This window comes from Montipora capricornis, chromosome 7 (assembly GCF_036669925.1).
Source record: "Montipora capricornis isolate CH-2021 chromosome 7, ASM3666992v2, whole genome shotgun sequence".
In the NCBI taxonomy this organism is placed as follows: domain Eukaryota; kingdom Metazoa; phylum Cnidaria; class Anthozoa; order Scleractinia; family Acroporidae; genus Montipora; species Montipora capricornis.
The window spans coordinates 26,152,555-26,172,014 of NC_090889.1; the positions used below are offsets into that span (position 1 = coordinate 26,152,555).

At 39.4% G+C, this 19,460-nt stretch overlaps 1 protein-coding gene across 2 annotated transcripts in view; it reads left to right on the plus strand.

Moving 5' to 3' along the window:
- The window catches only part of LOC138056639 (A disintegrin and metalloproteinase with thrombospondin motifs 9-like), a 38,201-nt gene extending 19,483 nt beyond the window's left edge, over positions 1–18,718 (plus strand). For both annotated transcript variants that reach the window (XM_068902478.1, XM_068902479.1), the window contains 26 exons: positions 66–215; positions 310–471; positions 789–938; positions 1,178–1,327; positions 1,720–1,863; positions 2,211–2,360; positions 2,909–3,058; positions 3,494–3,640; positions 3,739–3,888; positions 5,072–5,221; positions 5,412–5,561; positions 5,848–6,006; positions 6,390–6,542; positions 6,627–6,806; positions 7,275–7,445; positions 7,801–7,983; positions 8,093–8,263; positions 8,918–9,073; positions 11,822–11,966; positions 12,643–12,734; positions 12,974–13,068; positions 13,180–13,316; positions 15,192–15,286; positions 15,814–15,918; positions 16,451–16,541; positions 17,053–18,718. In XM_068902478.1, the coding sequence (XP_068758579.1) occupies positions 66–215; positions 310–471; positions 789–938; positions 1,178–1,327; positions 1,720–1,863; positions 2,211–2,360; positions 2,909–3,058; positions 3,494–3,640; positions 3,739–3,888; positions 5,072–5,221; positions 5,412–5,561; positions 5,848–6,006; positions 6,390–6,542; positions 6,627–6,806; positions 7,275–7,445; positions 7,801–7,983; positions 8,093–8,263; positions 8,918–9,073; positions 11,822–11,966; positions 12,643–12,734; positions 12,974–13,068; positions 13,180–13,316; positions 15,192–15,286; positions 15,814–15,918; positions 16,451–16,541; positions 17,053–17,072 (3,606 nt within the window). In that variant the 3' untranslated portion in view covers positions 17,073–18,718. The remainder of the gene's footprint in view (positions 1–65; positions 216–309; positions 472–788; positions 939–1,177; positions 1,328–1,719; positions 1,864–2,210; positions 2,361–2,908; positions 3,059–3,493; positions 3,641–3,738; positions 3,889–5,071; positions 5,222–5,411; positions 5,562–5,847; positions 6,007–6,389; positions 6,543–6,626; positions 6,807–7,274; positions 7,446–7,800; positions 7,984–8,092; positions 8,264–8,917; positions 9,074–11,821; positions 11,967–12,642; positions 12,735–12,973; positions 13,069–13,179; positions 13,317–15,191; positions 15,287–15,813; positions 15,919–16,450; positions 16,542–17,052) is intronic.
- Positions 18,719–19,460: the final 742 nt, after the last annotated feature.

Genomic DNA, 19,460 nt, shown 5'->3' on the forward strand with positions numbered 1-19,460 from the left:
CAATTGGCTTCTCTGTTGTCTTATCGTACAAGGCAGTGAAGTTTTCTATATGGTTTGTTTTGCAGTGTTCAGTAAGTTGTGGTTTAGGAGAAAAACAGCGTACAGTGGAATGCAGTGATCAAGACTTCAGTTGTAACGTCAGGGATAAACCACAAACCTCTGCGCGGTGTCATCTGGAACCGTGCCCGCAGTGGACTGTAGGACCTTGGGGAGAGGTGGATATAAAAAGAAGCTGTTACTTTATGGAGCATGCGCGTGGATGAATGAAGTTTCCTCATTCTGCTGACCTTACGTGTCTTTTTTCTTTAGTGCTCAGTGTCCTGTGGTAAGGGTATCAGTCAACGAATCACGAGTTGCAGATTTCAAAATGGTCAGTTAAGTTCTGGTTGTGAGGAAAACAGCAAACCTGTTGCGAAACAAGCTTGTAACGTTCGACCATGCCCTAAATGGATAGCGGGAGACTGGGTAAAAGTAAGGAACTGTAGAAAAAACGAACTGTTTTGTGCGTTCGATTGACCCTTTTCCGGAATAAGAATACCTGGAGTGATGATTTAAAACGGTACGTCTAGCGTTTTGAAGCAACAAGGATAATGAAGATATGTTTAAAATAGCATTTAGCAGTTGTTTGACATTTTTAATTTAATGTGAATCTGCGTAGAAGCGAACGATTTGTAACTTCTATTCCGTGTATTCCTATTCCAGAATACGGTCAATCGAACGCACCCTTAGTTTGTGTATTTAACTTTCAATTATAACGTAACGTTGCAATTTTGATCTTCTTACTGTAGTGTTCGGTGACTTGTGGCTCTGGAATTCAAATTCGTCCAGTACAATGCAGTGACAAAGATTTCGCTTGTGATTTGGGAACAAAACCACAATCCACGTCACTATGCAATCTGGAAACATGTCCACAATGGCGAACAAATGACTGGAGCGAGGTAAAACGTTATTGAATTTTACTTCTAAGTTAATTCAGGATAACAAAAGTGCTGCCTTGTAATGACATCTGCAAGGGTAGCAATGTCTATTCCTCCCGATAAACCATGGTCTCGTACAAAAACAATTAGTTATTTGCGACGCTGATTAATAGGGGGTAGCAAGTTTCCAAAGGTCGCTGGTTGAAAACTCTCTTTATCTTATGTCAAATCTTCTTAACTGAAACGTTTTTTTAATTCAGTGCTCAGTAACTTGTGGAAGTGGCTTCAAGAGTCGAAGCGTCCACTGCAATGGAGATGTTGCTAAATGTGATGATAAAAGCCGACCTAAAAGTGTGGAAAGATGTAACCCTGGACTGTGTCCAACATGGGAAACAGGTACATGGAGTAAGGTATGTTGAAGAATGTTGTTTTTTTTATCTTTCTGTGCGAGGGCGAAACAATGTTGGATGCCTGCTAAAGGGACTCAACAGAGACCTCTCTGTACAGGCAACTCCCCAGAGTGGTGGCAATCTGGCGTTATCTCATAGAGTTTTGCAATTGAATAACATGTAAATCTTGTGAAGGATCATACGAAAATCTGCAGGGCAGTGTCCTTTACAATTAAACATTATGCTTTTTAGTTGAATGTTCGGGACAGGAAGGAGCCTTTGCCTCGCTATCGTGATAATGCTTTTGTGAGCGCATGTCTTTCAGTCAGTTCTAGTTCTCAATAGTTCAATAACAGTTTCCGAGAAACATCAGAGTCTTAAGATAAGCTAACTCTCGTGATTTAACTTTTCAGTGTTCAAAAACCTGTGGAAATGGAATAAAGACTCGCACGGTGCATTGCACAGGAAGACAATGTGACTTAAAATCTAAACCAGCTTACAGAGCAGTGTGTAATCTTGGACCGTGTTTAGAATGGAGAGTAGGGGATTGGCAACAGGTACGAGTTTTTGGCCCAGTTGTATTTAGCCTGACTTGTAGCTATAAAATACATAAAGAAAATGTGACATGTTTAAATTCTGTATCAGTGACGCTTATGTTCGACTTGGACACTCAAAGCTCGCGAAATAACACGGTAAGGTTCAAGGGGCAGCTGTAGATTTTTTTTGTGTAATCTGGCTAGAGCTCCCCGTACGGTGAAAACACTACAAACGGGTGAGCCAAAGCGTAGTTTGTTTACGCTTTAGCAGTCTTAACGTAAGAGCTTGTTATAAAAGGTTACGAGAAAACTACGACCTTGGTCCTAAAACCCAGCTTTGTCATTTGGCGGTGTGTTTATTTTAACAGTGCTCTGTGTCGTGTGGAAGAGGCTGGAAAAGACGAATTGTGGAATGTACTGCCAGAAACAACAGATGTGACTTCAGAAAGAAACCTGACGTGTACGCCATATGTAATATGGGAAGGTGTCCCACATGGAGAGAAGGAAGATGGAGTGAGGTATCTGTTAATTCAATGGCTGAAGAGACACTGCTCTACACCCATCATCTCAGTAGCGAACGTTAGCAAAGACGAGGCGGACAACGCCAAAAAAAAAAACGCTTCACGGAAATTAGCGTTTTTGCACTCGTGACTACCACTTGAACTGTTCCGTTCTTTATTCCGTTTCGTTCGGGTGGTACAACGTTGGAAAAATACGCCACAAGTGGATGGATGACATGGATGGGTACTCTTTTGAAGTAAATAAAGGGACAATGAAACCTTAGCAGTGATATGTTACACTCACTCAAAACTTCCAATGTGGTCTTTTCACAGTGTTCTTTTGCAGAGAACAGGAAAGAGGTGTACAAAAATGCATGTCACAAGTGCAGTAATGCCCTTTTCAATTATTCAACCTAATTTTTGGTGACGTAGCCTTTGCTTATGTCGTCGTTGTTGCCAGAGCTCCCTGTTACAAACAAAGTTGTTTGTTCAACTCAGCTCATGCAAAGCATTGATCTTTTACTCGTTCCATACTTGTGAGACTTGCTATACTCATTTTTTCACAGTGCTCAGTGACTTGCGGAAATGGAATGCAAACTCGTACCGTGGAATGTACAGGTGGTGAAGGGAAATGCAACTTAAAATCCAAACCTTATTCTACAACAAGATGTAATCTTGGCTCTTGTCCGGAGTGGAACGTTGGAAGTTGGAGCGAGGTAGGCCTCATTTTTATAAAACGAAATACAAAAATAAGTCTGTTGTTGTTGTTAATTGCCACAACACTTAAAATTCCGCTTGGTTCAGTCATGAAACTAAAAAGTTTCAAGCGCGTGTTCGTCGGAAGCGATTGAGAAGACCATGCATTACTCTGAGCAAATATCACCAACGACTCTGTGAACTGAATAGGCCACTTTCAAATATACCATAACACTTTAAATGTTGCCCTCCAAAATTTAGCAAAATTTTTCCATAAGCATTGTTTCCAGTTTCTCTTAGGACTTACAATGGTCCCAAGAGAAAATAAAAGCAATGCTTTTGCAAAATTTTGGAGGGCACTGAACAAAGAGTATTGTGGTATTTTGAAAGGAAAAAAGTGGATGTCAAGATCATAAAGAATAAATCGTTTTTTAAATTATCATTCCTTTTCAAAGTGTTCAGTGTCTTGTTCGACTGGGATTAAAAAGCGGATCGTTAAGTGCAGTGGGAGAGGCAAATGTGACGCTGAAACTCAACCAGAAGCTGTAACAAGCTGCAGTCTTGGTCCGTGTCCTGAGTGGAATGTTAGAGACTGGAGTCAGGTATGTACTTCTTTATAGAAATCGGTATCAGAACCAGCAAACAGCATCATCAGCACAAGCGCGCGTAGGAATCTAATTTTCTCTTGTTGTTCTTGTAGTGTTCTGTGAGCTGTGGAGCTGGCACCAGGACACGCGTTGTATCGTGTACCGGTGTAGCAAATAAATGCGATCCTGAATCCAAACCTGTGTCTGTTATTCAGTGTAGCCTAGCATCCTGTCCTGTATGGCAAACAGGCCGATGGAGTGAGGTATTAGATTCTACAGTTTGGGATTATGAAGGCAAATTCGAGCCAGGTTACCAACTCATACTTACCGGTGATATTGTCGAGAATCCTTTCATCCGCCAAGGCGGCAGACCAACACTCGAATAGACCACTTTGGAAAATACCATAATACTCTTTGTCTGTCCCCCCAAATCTTGCAAAAGCATTGTTTTTGTTTTCTCTTGGGACCATTGTTAGTCCCAAGAGTGTGTATATCGTTAATCAACGCTCTTCAGCATGATGTTTTATCGCCAGTATTTTACGCCGTGCAACTAACGGTACTCACCAATAGAACTGAAAGAGATAGTATCCCCATCTTCGTTATAATTACACTTTTAGATTTGATAGATTAGAGCGGTTTTCAAATGAGTGTCGTAAAACCACAACCAAAGTAATTACTTTGGCCAATCAAAAAGGACGGAGACAATCCGTTAAACCAATCAAAACTCGAAGTAATTACACGTAGCCGACACAAAGCGCGGGAAAATGTGCACGCGCGACCCACGATTGGTTTTGGTTTCATTTCTGATTGGTTGAAAAAATGGCGCGAGAACTTTGAACCAATCACTAAGTGAAGTAATCATAAACCAAAGCAATTCGCTAATTACTTTCGACACTCAATTGAAAACCGCTCTAATGTCAATCGTGCTTTCCGTTTATAAGAGGACTTTTGTTTTTTCAAGAATAGTTTACGTTAACAAGTACGCAATTATCGTTAACACCCTACCCCATACAATAGAAGAATACATAGTATTTTAGTTCTTGTATATAAGGCTTTACATGGCTTAACGCCTGAATTCATATCTAAGCTGTTTACTTTTCTTCATTGTAATATAGTTAAGAGGGGTAGAGTTAACACCACCAGTTTTGGGCTTCGCTCTCTCTCTCTTATTACGGTAGTAAGCTGTGGAATTCCCATCCTAATACCATAAGAACAATTCCTGAGTTGAGAAAATTCAAATCAGCCATTTTTAATCTTGATCTTACCTTATTTTAATGCCATTATCTTGTTGACTACTCGTACATTAGGAATTTTTATTGTTATTTAATATTTATTTAATTTGTTATTATCCTCGGAGACATCAGCATATTTTTTTGCTATCTCAAACTTCGAGCATAAATAAAGATTATTGATTGATTGATTGATTGATTGATTGTTTGTTTTCAGTGTTCAGCCACGTGTGGTGAAGGCATGAAACAGCGAGACGTCATGTGCAGCAGGTCAGATGTTTCATGTGATGCGGGAAGCAAACCAGCATCAACAACAGACTGTATTGTCAATGCGTGTCCTGTGTGGGAAGCAGGGGAGTGGGGTCAGGTAAGATTGTCCACAAGCTGTGAAGTGTTAAATATTAGGGATAAGGGTGACTTTGCATGTGGGCGTTTCCTGTTCCTCGTGTCAATATCTCGACCAAAGTCAGCCTAACCCTAACCCTTTTCCAATCTTTCTGCCGACGCTTATGCATTTTCATCAAGGAGTTTATAAAAATATCGTTTGTTTTTTGTAGTGTTCCGTAACTTGTGGAGATGGGCTTCAAACTCGGACTGTAAAGTGCAGTGAGGGGTTAGACAAGTGTGATCCCAAAACAAGACCAGACATATCTGCCAATTGTAACACAGGTTCCTGTCCACAATGGAGTGTTGGATTATGGTCCCAGGTATAGACAGGCATATTTACACTGTCTTTTGCTTAATGAAAAAAGACCACTGTTCCTTTTTTTTCATTAACAGTACAGTAGATTATTTTCTTTGACACTGAGTGACCTGCAAATAATGTGAATCAGTGAGGGAACAATTTAGACACAGGAAAGCCGAGGGGAATTTCAGTGTGAAAAAACGATGTGTGGGAATTGCACACCCCATAAAATTAGCCTTTGTAAGGTTAATCACTTTAAAAGAACGAATGAGAGTCAAGGATTCTGAGTTATTGTATTCCATTCGTAGTGTTCATCTTCTTGTGGTGAAGGAATCAAAGAGCGTTTGGTCGAGTGCCTACGAGGAAATGAAACGAGTTCTGCTTGTAATCCTTCGTCAATGCCGGCAAAGCGAGTCAGTTGCAACAAGGGAAAGTGTCCATTTTGGAACATAGGCAAATGGTCCGAGGTACAGGAAATTATCTTTTTTATAGCAGTATGGTATATGTAGTGGGCGCAGTCAGAAGACAAACAGCTACAAAAAAATTGAATGGCTTTTCTTCCCACCGCTTCCCCGTCTACTTTTAGCCAGACTATTTTTGTAGCACTATCCGACAAAGAAGACTCCACAGGTTAAGAAAGCTGTATGGAAGACATGCTATGGATTGTGGTTTCTCAATTTTGAATAAGAAGAGGAATCTGAGATTGGAGTAAGATTTCGAGTTTTTGGATTGGAGCATGCGCAGTTCGACCCCCAAAGCTATTACTCATGCTCAGAATGGTAAATTTACCGCCCATGTTATAAGGTGTTTTCTTGTCTCAAAAAAACCTTTAAAATTATTTACTTTGCAGTGTTCTGTGACTTGTGGCAAAGGAACCAAGCAAAGACAAGTTCAGTGTATCAGTGGAGTCAGTACATCTTGTAATGAGACAAACCAGCCAACAGTAACAGATGAATGTAACCTAGGACCCTGCCCATCATGGAACACGGGACGGTGGACTCGGGTAACTTGCTAAACGGCATCAAACAAAATTTACGAAACCTAGCTATTCGGAATCGCAGTTTAACAGATTTTCCTCTCCTTCCAGTGTTCCCGTACTTGCGGAGTAGGAGTTAAAAGAAGAGCTGTCGCCTGTTTCTCGATGGTAACCGGCAAACGACTGCATGATTCTGCCTGTGATGTCAAGCGGAGGCCTGCTGAGCAAGAAGATTGCGGTATCAAAGAGTGTTTCCCGGAAGCGAAGTGGCACAAAGGAGTCTGGAGCAAGGTAAGTTAAGAGCGCTCTTCATGTAGCATCATAACCAACAATTGTTCAGTTAATTAAGTAGACCTAAATAACCATAACTTTCATGGACACTGAAGAGGATAATTGTTTCAGTTTATACCATATAAGCTAAATAAATTAACATTTTTCAACAATGTACCGACAAGCAGTCTTCGACTTCTCAAAGGTGAAAAGTACTCGTTAATCACCTTCGAAGACCGAGGTCACAGTTTTTCGCTATACAGACCTCCCACCTGGCAAATAACATATATGTATTCGAATCGAACGGCATCTTTTAAAGATACGGCTGAAACTTGATACTTTTATGTTACGATTGTTGGTGTTTCTAAGCAATGGTTCAGTGGATGCTATTTTTAAAAAAGGTGACGTCCTTTTGTTAATTGTAACGCAAATAGACTTTTGTCCGTGTAGGCCGATCTTTAGATTCTTCTTTTTTTCGATTTATTTCAGTGTTCAGTATACTGTGGAATCGGTGAAAAATCCCGTGACGTTTGGTGCAGTGCTAAAAACGGGGACAAAATCTTGGATAAATATTGTGCTGGTGAACGCAAACCAAAGACAAAGCGGTCATGTAACAAGAAACGACGATGCGGTGAATGGGAGGTTGGCTTATGGGGCGAGGTAATTTTTACACAGACAGCTGCATGTTAAACTCTGAGAGAGAGGCGAAGATGATTACGCAACTGTTTCTCTTGATTTAATGCGGAAATTTCTTGACTTTTGACTGCCAAGGGTTTTGATTTCAACTTTCCTTCCACCTTCCTTCTCACCCCCTTGGATGACGATAGAATTGATTAAGCTGTCGAGATTTAGTGTTTTCACCGATATTTCGTTCCTTTCAAAAGTAATTTCTTCACGAATTATTAGAGTTAGAAAGGAGGCTGTGGTGTCATTGCTGGGTTGCCTGTGGTACTGTAAAATTTGCTTTATTGCCATTATCTGATAGAGGAGATTTTTAACTTTAATTTTTTGTTAGTGTTCAGTGACGTGTGGAAAGGGAACAAGAGACAGAGTCATCAGATGTTTTCACAACCATGAATATAGAGATGATACGTTTTGCGACCACAACACACGGCCTCTAGATAAGCAGCCGTGTACCGTAAGAGGCTGCTCACTGTATTCTAATCAGTACAAATGGCAGACTTCCACGTGGACTAAGGTATGAATTGCGCGAAGTAGACACAATTGTGAGCTTGATATATGCAGCGTTCGTCAAGAATATTCTGCTTGTGAGTCCTTATCTTACGTTTTCCCCTAATTTATCTCAGTGTTCAAGTTCCTGTGGGTCCGGCAAAAAGTCACGTGACGTTTGGTGTGTCGACTCGTCTAATAGGAAAGTTCCTGATACCCTATGTAGCCCATTCTCCAAACCAGACAACAGTTCCCTGTGTGATGGGTTTCAGTGTCCCTCCAAGTGGAAACACGGTGATTGGTCAAGGGTAAGTATGACGTTTGGTCAAAGGAAAAAAAGATGAATTTTAGAAGCGGTGCACTAATGCAGGAGATCGGGTGAAAAGAGATGGGAAAGCGTCAATGGGAAGCCCAATACTAGCAGAGTGTCTACTCTTTTGGTTTATGCTAAAACTGCCGCATTAAAAAAAGACCAGCAAGATTATGGTATGCTTTCGGAAGAGAAGATCAGTTGAAGTATTATGTAATACAAGTTTAATCTGCCATGAAGCCTCGAATATTCGTTTTCCTTCATTTTCGGGCATTTAGACGGGTACCTGGGATTGTACACAACCAATGTAGATACGTTTATTCACACTATTGCAGATGATAAATCTGAATTACAGTGAGGGTCAGACATAAAAAACTACACTAAAGAACACTAATTACAATTAACTACTATCCAATATAAAAATTAATATTAAATACCACACATGTGACCACCCAAAGCACTTCATAATTCCAGGCAAGGATGTGCAATGGCAGATCAACACCTACAAGGATTCTTTTCCGTTCAGTGTTGCATTTTATTATCAAAAACGAAGTCGTTTAAGATGACTGAATGAAGTAATTTTAATACAAGATGATCTTTGCACGTTAAGTGCTGACAATTTATGGTGTTGTGTTTGTTCGTCCTTGCACAGTGTTCTAAGAGCTGCGGACTTGGTATTCAGCTGAGAACAGTCGAGTGCGTTGGAAATACTGAATGTGAGGAAAGAATGAAGCCTCCTCGATGGCGATTGTGTGACATGGGGCGGTGCAAAGGTTTTCTGTTCTGGAGAGTCGGCCCCTGGTCTCCGGTAAGGGAAACGTCAATCTCCTCCTACCTTCATTGAAAACCTGTTCACATTAACTTACCATAGACGAAACGATAAACAAGTGGTGATGGATTACGTTAAACGTAGTGGTAGCGTTTGCATGACAAATTTCCTAGTGTGATAGAACTGTCACTTGGGCAACTGAAGACGCAAACTACGTACCAACCCTGAGACAACTACGCATGCGCACGTTGTCTGCCATTCCCTTCAATGGTGTGAAATGTCCTTTTGATTTTAAACAACAAATCGACCTTATGACAAACTCACAAGTGTGCATTGTGACAAAACTGTTATCCTATATATATGTTATTCACCGGCCGGGAGGTCCGTATTGGGAAAAACTGTGCCCGAGGTCTTGAGTACGGCCCGAGGCGGCAGGCCGAGGGCCGTACTCGAGACACAGGGCACAGTTTTTCCCAATACGGACCGACCAAAACCGGTGAATAACATTTTTATTTATTTGTAAACTAGTAGTAATCAAAGATTAGGAGTGCGTTCTCCGCCTGTGATAATAGTTGTCTGTTGCTGAAATCATTACTGTGAACGGCGGAGGTGTTACAGACATATAACAGTACTGACAAAGTCCACTATTGTTCTGTGGATTTTGATTTCCTTGCTTTATTTAATGCGATTCGATATGACCTTTGATGACACGTTGCGTGACGGCTCCAGTTTCGGTAAACTAGCAAATTCATGTTATTAAACGTCACATTTTCACTTTTACTGGTAATGTTTCAGCATGAAGGCTGATTTCTAAAAAGAATACTTGTGTTACATCTAGTACTCCGGGTATTCTGAGCTGGAAGCACAAATATCAGCTAACATCCGTAACCTTTGCTCTCGCGTTTCCGGCCCGTTTATCCGTGGTTTATGTTAACAAACTCCCGGAAAAACTCCGTGCGACTGGCAATAATTATTATTTCCGCTGATGAATAAAATAAGTCAGCATTTACATTGCTCTTCCTTAGTTCTGGCTTACTCTTATAGGTCTTGGCTTCAGAGTACTCTTCCATCGATTCAATTTCGACCTTCGCTGAGTACAGACTAAACAATTTGTGGCCACTGGAACTATATATTAAAGTCAACAAATGTAATCAAAATATAGCCAATGAAATATGGCTGTTCCCACGCGTACGGTTAACATACCAAAGCCAAGGCGATTCGTTGCAGCTGGAGCATCTCGCAAAAACCGACTCGAAATCCTAACTCGAAAATCCAACTCGAAATCCTAACTCGGGAGTTAATTTGTCTCATAATAAAGCTGAACTACTGTAATAAGACGCACGTATTTAATTTCGTAAACAATTTGCGTGACGCTACGGACACAGACTCGCCGGCGTGTGCTTTATAAAAATAAAAACTATTCCTTCCAGAAAAATCATATAAATATTATCGGCGCATCTTACAAACTTCGAATGAAGATCTTGTTTTTTTTAACGGAGAGCACTTTACCGTTTGAATCAGCGAATTAAGCACGGTAGAACCGAAGATATGTTTTTTTTTTTCGTGTATGCCGTGACATTGCACAATGCTCTCTCGCCGGCAAGGGCCTTAGAAAATCAAACTTTTCCCTCGCCATTTCACATCGCTGTAATCAAAATTCAAGGTGTAAAAATAAGAAATATTTTAGCTTGTATTTTAAAAATAATTTGTGTTAGCAATATTCATCATATTATAGGCTTGTTAGGTCCCTGGGTGTTTTTCGAAAATCGCTAAAGTACATCTACCATGAAAACTCAAAACACGTCGTCTTTCTCTGGTTAAACAGAAAAATCCAGCGTATCGAGGCGTATTAATTAATCCTTTATACCACAAAGGTAATAAGCCGTTGGAGCAAGAAAATTCGGTCTTATTCTCAGATCAAGTGGGCGGTTGAAAAAGGCAAACAAAAAATCAGGTATGATCCTAAAATAGATTGGCGACGCGCTCATTCACAGGCGGTGAGCGGTGAAAGGAAAATGAAATGGAACGTCATCGCGGAATGTCATTACTTTTACTTGTAATTTATAAATGCAACCGACGAAGGGTTTAAATAAAGCTTGAACCTTCCAAAACGTCCGACAAACAGCGAAGCACGAGGCAGAATGATAAAGCTTGAACCTTCCTACACGTCCAACAAACAACGAAGTACGAGGCAAAATGTTTTGCGCAACGAAATTGTGACGTCATTCAAAATGGCGCCGAAAAGTTGAACCATGGAACGAAAAAACACGGGTCAGCTTTCGCTTGTGTGCACAGGGCACCTACACGATAACAGGCAACCCAGAAGATTAGGAAGCGTTCTGTCGAACGCAATTATATTCTTAGAAGGTAGGAGAAACTATTAAGAAAAACTCTAAAAGTCATGTTTTAATTTTACACATTGTTGGGTAATAAAATTCGCTTTCACTGGACGGTAATAGCTTTCGTCAGAATCCATTGTTTTTTTATGAGAAAGTTGAACAATAACACTGCTCTATTGCAAAAAACAATTAAGACAAATTGAAACTTCGCTCTTTCAGTTCGCAACTTCACTCTGCGCTTAGCGTAGTTGGTTACCATGACCGTGGTCAGTAGATAGGAAAATACTGCCCGCTCCCGGAACCAATCAGATTGCAGGATTCTCAGGATACCGCCCGCTCACGATCAAAGAAATAAATAAAAAATTATATTAAACAGCTTTAATTGCATTTAGTTTGTTTTTAGCTTAGCTTGAGTTCAACTGGAAACGTCTACTTATTCTCTTCTCAGCATTGTTCTGTCAGTTGTGGCCGTGGAATTGTGAGGAGAGCTGTTAAGTGTTTGGCGCGAAACGGGACATTCGTCGATGACGTTCACTGCACAACGCCTTCATCAAGCAAACCGGACACGTCACGTGTTTGTCAAATGGAACCATGTGAGTGTTACATGTTATGTACGGAGGCATGCACTGTGTGGTTCAGGGCGAGAATATTAGAAGTAACGCGAGTAAGCATTTTGTTTGTTGTAGTTTTTACTCCGTAATACTTGAATTTTCACTAGAGATTTTGTTTGGCTTGGAAAAGAAGCCGAATTTTTCATGTTCGTGTGTCGTTTTCTTGTGTACTGCCTAGCAATTGTGACGTTATTTTTCCCAGAATTACCCTGACAAGAACACTTGTCGCCAGTTTTCCCTTTAATCCTTCTGATGAGAAGATCTCGGCCAACTTATCCGTCCAGATTGTACATGCAAAAGCCCAGATGCACTGACCCTAACCAAATTATCCGTCCAGGGGGCCGGTTGCTCGAATCCTGGTTAGCGCTAACCGGTGGTTAAGAGATATCAAAACCTATAGGTTTCCATACTAACCATGCTTCGAACAACCCGGGCCAGGTTCACAACTAATCCTAAACATGACCCTAATTTTTTTTTAGCCTTAGGGTTAGGGTTAGGCTCCAAAAAAGTTCCTCCTTCAATTAATCTGAGTACATAATCAACCCCGGTAAAATGGGGATCACCAATTTAACCTAGTTAAAAACGGATTCAACATGAGACTGGATTTTACCTGCAACAACTACACCGGTTAAATGGAGATTTTCATGTTTCCTCTTAGGTCCACCAACGACTTGTAAAGAAGTTCAGGCAATCGGGGGATTACAATCTGACGGTGAACAAAACTTGCTGGTCCAAGGGAAGAACTTACAGGTAACAAGTCCTTTAAATACTTACTTCTAATAAATACTTACTTCTAATTTGTGGTAAACATGATAATAATGTATGAAGAATACAACGAGTTGCGTCGTACGGACGTTTTTCCACAATCTCTTTCACTGATGTTATGGCTTCAAATTGTCCGTCATTTCGAAGATAGACTCGGTGAAGCGTTGAAGGAGCTTTTATTTGGCCTAATCTACTTGTTTTGTTATATTGTATTTGTATTCTAGGTGTATTGTCACCAAATGATGTCAGACAAACCCACTGAATATATCACACTTAAAACAGGTCCAAGCGAAAATTTCGCTGAAATTTATCCCAAAAGGTAACTTTTTTTTTGAGAACACTGCTATTTTATCAATTTGGCGTGCAAAAGTGATCAAATTGCAAGCCATTAGTTCAGCCTCAGTTTTAACCATTAATTTTCATTTTTCAGGCTGCGAAATGCTTGGGAATGCCCAAGAAATGGTTCACACACTGAAACATGTAATTGTGAAGATGAACATTATAAACTATCAGGCGGCTCGTACTTTTCAAAAGTCAGACTGGATTTGTCATCTATGAGAATTATTGGTGAGTTTCTTGAATTTCGAGAAAGATGTAGAACGACCGCGGTACATTGTCGACGAGGACGTAGCAAAATGAAAGGTTTATTGAGCAAAAACAATGGCCGTGCACTACCCGAGTGTGTTTTACATCTTGGAACGTTTCTTTCCCGTTGTCTTAGTAAAAAGGGCATCAGATGACCAGCGTTGACTTGATTTGATTTGCGTTCCAACCAACATTTGACTTGATTTGCGATAATTATTGAATTCAGTTTACAGTGTCCCCAATTAATTAGTGCTCCAGCGCAAAAACGACCAGACGCTTAAATGAACTTTCTTTTCTTTCCTTTCCCTGCTATCATTGGAGAGCTTTTGCAAGGACGATCACGATGACTGGCTACAGAAACGTCATCTGATAATATAACTTCGCATTATTGCAATCATTTCGAGATTATTCAAAATCGTTCGGCAACGAAAGTGTATACCACCCTTACAGGAAAAAAACTGATTTGAACGCTACGGTTGTTTAAAGATAACATCGTTGCGGGGTTCTCACGTCCTCCACATATTTAGCCATTTTACTTCGTTGTCAGGACAAGAACGCCAAGGAAATGCCGCATCAAAATGTAAACTACGCACGTGCGCAGCGCGCGTCCAATTCCACGCCAACTCCAGAGCAACAGAGCCTATTCAGTAAACATGTGATATTAAATGTTTCGGCTTGTGCAGGAGGTTGCAGGTTGATCTACAGTTGTTGGCGTTTTAGGGCGGAGTTGACACAATGGTGAGAGCACTGGGACCAAACTAGACGTCATATGAGGGTCGAGCTCATCATTAGTTCTCTACTCCGCCCGAGAGATTTTCCTACGTTATTCCCTTCTCATCGAAAACCAACATTGTTTTGATTTGATCTGCCTTACGTTGATGAGTAGTCTCCCCAAATAGTGCGTGCTTTTTTCTCGCTCGGGTGAATAACCTCAAAACTTAACCCTTTGATTACTACCTGGCAAAATACGTCCAGCTTTATCCACGGTTCCATCTACCCCTTGTGACGTCATCACTTTTAACGGTCAGGAACAGCTTTGTCCACTAACTTGTGCAGGGAGAAGAGATCTTTCAAACTATACCAGAATGAGCACAATTCAGTCAAGGAAACTGGAGAAACGGCCAAAAAAACCATGTAAGACTGACCTGAAAATCTCCATGAAAAGCTTGCTCCATTACCCACCTACCTTTCTGAGCACCTAATTCTAAGATGATGAAAGGTTTCTCAGAAACTCTTCTCACCAAAATAAAGCCTACCAAATGCCCAGCAAGTTCAAAAAAAAAATGAGGCAAAGAAAGCGAAAAGAGAGGGAAGGAGAGAAAGCGAAAAGTGAAAGTCGAAAGTGTTGTGCTACTTTTAAACCCAAAAACTGTCGAAATTTTGGTTTTCTGCGTATGCCCGAACTTTGCAAACGCTTATTTTGCACCTGGCTGAAAAGGCCGCGGAGTGTAAAACCTGGAAACGGGTTTGTAGGGAGATTTAGCTCTTAAACAGCACGGCAGTGACCAAAAAACCCCTCAACTAGCTTCAAAACGTGTTTTTCGGCCAAATCTCTAGTAGCCAAAGGGTTAAACCACTTGAAATTAAGTTAAGTCCTTCCGTTGCTGTGTTTAAATCGCGTTTTAAAACTCATCTTTTTAGAATTGCTTTTAGTTAATTATTTTTTATTTTTTAAGTCTATGCCTAATATTAGTTTAAATTTGCCATTTAATTTTAGTTCTGTAACTATAAAGCGGTATAGAGCTTTGTATATATCCGCTATGAATAAATTATTATTATTATTATTATTATTATTATTATTACTACTATTAAAAACTCTCTTGTTGACTTGTTGACTTTAAATCCGTTACCTTTTAGCGGAAGATAAAACGTTTGCGTCATTAAGAGGCTTAAGTCCACCCCCATACGGCACGGCAGGAGATTGCTATAGTGCTCAGGGAAACTGTCCTCAGGTAAGGAAGGCTTACGTTTTTGCAAACTTTGGCCATGTAACATTTCAACAAACTTAACTGCTTAGAGTGTAATGTGAAGTGTAAGTTTTCTACCCCATATGAACCATGTGAGCGTTAGCCCGACTAATGGAAATGGGCCCACACAAGGGCAGAGAAAATGACAACCTTATTCCAAAATGGCCGTCATTTAAATATTCTTTTGTTTCCATGCAAATTTTGCCCTTGATGCCTCGTTCTTGAGCTGAAAATTCAAAAGAATATTTTGCCTTGAACCAGGCTATCAAGGTCTAATTTAAATAAAAACAAAAGAATATCTAAATGGCGGCCATTTTGGAATAAGGTGTATATGGGGTAGAAAACTAGCACTTCACATTACACTCTAAAGTCTGTTCTCAGGTAAGGCTCGACGATTTAGACTTTTACAGAAGCTGTTAAATTATTTCACGGAAGTGCGTGCTTGCATAATTTAACTTCCAGCTGAGAGGCTGGATAAATTACTGAAGTTTTGTGTCTATTGGCCATTTTAGGGTCGTTTTAGCATCAATTTAAGAGAAACTGGCATCAGATTAAGTTCCAAGGTAACCTGGAGTTCAACTGGCCAGGCGTATTCTCAAATTATCTACAGATACCCGGTGAGTCAGTTGTCCATTTTGTTTTTATCTTATACATTTCATGCTTTCCCTGAAAAGCAAATTGAGGCTCTTGTATTTTCTTCATTCGTTGTTTGTTAGTTATCGACGTATTTCCTTTTACCACAAATTATGTCGGCTGTAGAAAATAAGAGAGAATTAGCTTACCAGCTTCAAAAGAACACCGATTGAGAGAAGTACGGTTTGGTATAAAAGTTATTAGTGTGCAGGAAAGATTGCACGTTACCCCAACTTAACCTTTGTACAGTTAAAGTTAAAGGAAGGTAATTACCATACGTCTTCCAATCACAATAGTCGCAGTCAGTCAATCGAATAAGCCAATTAGATCCTAAAGCAAATACATGCAAACCGATGATAAAAGCGGGAAAAAAACCGTCGCTCAATTTTGTCTTTGCCCTTTGCTTCTGATTGGCTCAAAGTGCAAAGCAGTGTATATATAACCCATAGTAGAGCAAGTCAATCGCAAAATTACTCGAATTGGTACTCATATGAAGACCCCTCCGTTTGATTGCAGGAAGGCCTTCAAGTTATAGGCAAATGTGGAGGGCGATGTGCAACTTGTACCTCTGAATTAGGTGGAGGATTACAAATTGAGCTTGTAAAAGGTAATTGCAACTGAGTTAAACTTCTGTAGAGACAGTTCAGCACCAACATCCAAAATCAACTACGAGATAACCAGTTGGCTCCAAACTGTTGATGAAGATGAGGAAAAAAGCTTACATAACAAATGAGTACGTCTTCATCCCATTTAGGGAAAAAACATTGGGCAAAACATCCTAACAAGTCTTCTCAATATAAACATTTGGCTGTATCAAATGACTTGAAAAAGAGTAACTCACCCACCGCAGAATGAGTTAGCATTTTGCTCTGACGAATGGATAGCGTCATTTACTGTTTCGGGCTCATTTAATACAACCAAATTTACGTGCTTCGCTCACTCACAAACGCAGGCTCACAAATTCTTTACAAAAGCAAATCCTACATATAAGCCATTTTCCTTCCCAATACAATTTGGCGAGCCCTACTAACTACCATATTCGTAAAACTCAGAGAAGTGCATCTTTACAAATGCTATTCTTATTTGACCAGTCTTTTTCTAATTTTTTCCTTTTTCAGATGAGAGCTGGAGTTTGTAAATCGTATAGTCAATTTTTTTGATAGGTGTACACTTTTCTCTTATACTTAGGCTTTTGAAATTCATGCATCCAGACAACCTGTCACAGTATCTTGAAAGTATAATATTTATTGTGTTGTATTTGTTAGTGAAAAACCAGAAACGGGTCAACCTAAGGTGAGGAAGAGAAAATATAAAGATATATGAATATATACATTTGAAATAAGATGAGAGGCGTTAAAAAAATAGTCGAGAATATCTTGACAATCTTCAGTTTCCAAATTATATGAAAAACATCAGTGGCTAAAAGTGTTAGTCTAGTTAGAGCAAGTGCCCGTTTTGAACCAACGTTAAGAGTAGATATTTATCACATGGGATGCCTCGTGTCGAGTTTTGAAATTTACAGGTGCCTGTGCCGATAACACTAAGGTTACCACTGGGATACAACTCATCAAAATAACCCGTTTTCTTGACTTTTTGCACGTGTTTTTTTTTTTTTTTTATTCACGTTGTTTACTAAACTCGTTTCTGCCATGATTTCAGTGGCACCACATTTTTATGACGACAGGCATGCAAACTGTCAGCATTCCACGAAAAAATTTCGTCTTATATTTTCAATTCAATATTAGGATTACATGCAGATTGCAAAACGCATTTACGACCAAAGTGCACAAGCAATTCGCCATACGGAAAAATTCACCAAATATATAGCGTTGTTCTATTGACCTTCACGTATTGAAGACGTATTGGGTGAAGTATTTAAAGGGGCTAGGTCACGCAATTTTAGGCAATTTCAGCACTGATCGAATGGTCATAGAAGTAACTAAAATATCAAAATAACTGTTCAAAACTATAGAAGAACTCTAACAAAACACAGGGAAGCAAAGAAGGGACATGAATTTGGATAAATTTGAAAAACGTCGGCCCACCTTTTTTCAAATTTATATCAGTCTATATCAAAATGTCATGTGGCCGTGATTTGGCCGTGATTTTGCAAATGAAAGACACTTGCTCTGCCAATTTGACGTTTAGAGCTCATAATTAACAAAATTAAACAAAATTACCTAAAATAGCGTGACCTAGCCCCTTTAAAAACATTTCATTCACTCTGTACTAAACGCAAACATAACTACAACTTTCTCTAGCGGATCGCCCAGAAATCATCATCTCCCGATAGATAATTAATAATTTAAATATACTTTTCCACTTAGCTTTTCTCAGCCACGTGGTTATTCTTAGAGAACTTGAAATCAAACAGAAAAAAAGAAAAACCACACTAAAGTTTAAGTTGAAAATCGCAAAAGTTGTACAGATTCAAACTTCACAATTTGCAATGAGCTAATTCTGTATTTATTATTAGGCCAATAAAGCAAATTTTTAATTTTTTATAAAAGAAGCGAGTAAGACTTTTCAAACCTTACTGTTTCCTGCAATCCAAAGTGATACAAGAGTATGTATTGGAAGAAACTAAATATAAGAAAGGGCTTTAATGCAGCATTGCTAATATGTTAGGTGAAAAAATCAAAGACAAAATGTAGAGATATATAGACTATACATACTTGAAATTTATTTATTTAAACTAGCTTGTCTTGTTTGCATGACTTGCTAGTATTCTTGTACAGAGTTGAGATATATTACCAGAAATGAAAAATAAAGTTTATTTCATTATACATGGCTACAGCAGGTCTCTTATTTCAACCTCCTTCCCAGGATCCTCTCTGTTCTTCCCTCAAGAAGACAGATAGAAAGATAGATAGACCTTACTCAGAAATGATTAAGTTAAAAGCTATAAAGCTTATGGGGTCGTGTGTTTACAAAAGACGCTTAAATGAATTAAAATAAGATTCCCTTAAATTACATACTATTATACGCCTAAACTAAAAATCCCTAGGGTGTAAAAGAGCTAAAAACTAATAACAATTACGACTGTATATACAAGATACGGCTTAAAAATATATACAATCATGGTCTAATTGAGAAATGGACAAATCTTGAGTTGAAACGAGGTAAAAAAAACAAAGTCAGGTGTCCTAGACGGATATGTCGATGTTCTTCTACAGATTATAGCGTCACAAAATGGCAAAGGTAGATTTTCCCAATGAGCCTTGTGCATCAGTTTTAATAATGCAATCTTACATTTGAAGCTGAGTGGATGCCAGTTCGCCACCTTTAAGGCCTTTGCATGCGGGGTGACTGATCGTAAATTAAAAATTATCTTCGCGGCTGTACTGTGTAGCTTTTCTATTGTGTTAAACATTTCCTGGTTACTATAGCAGCCCCACAAAGCTAAGCCACAGGTGACAGTTGGTAGAATTACAGTACGATTAAATGCTTCTAAAACATTCTTAAGTAAGAATTTGCACCTCTTTAGCAAGGCTAAGCTTTAGATCCATCAAATGAGGTGTGTCCA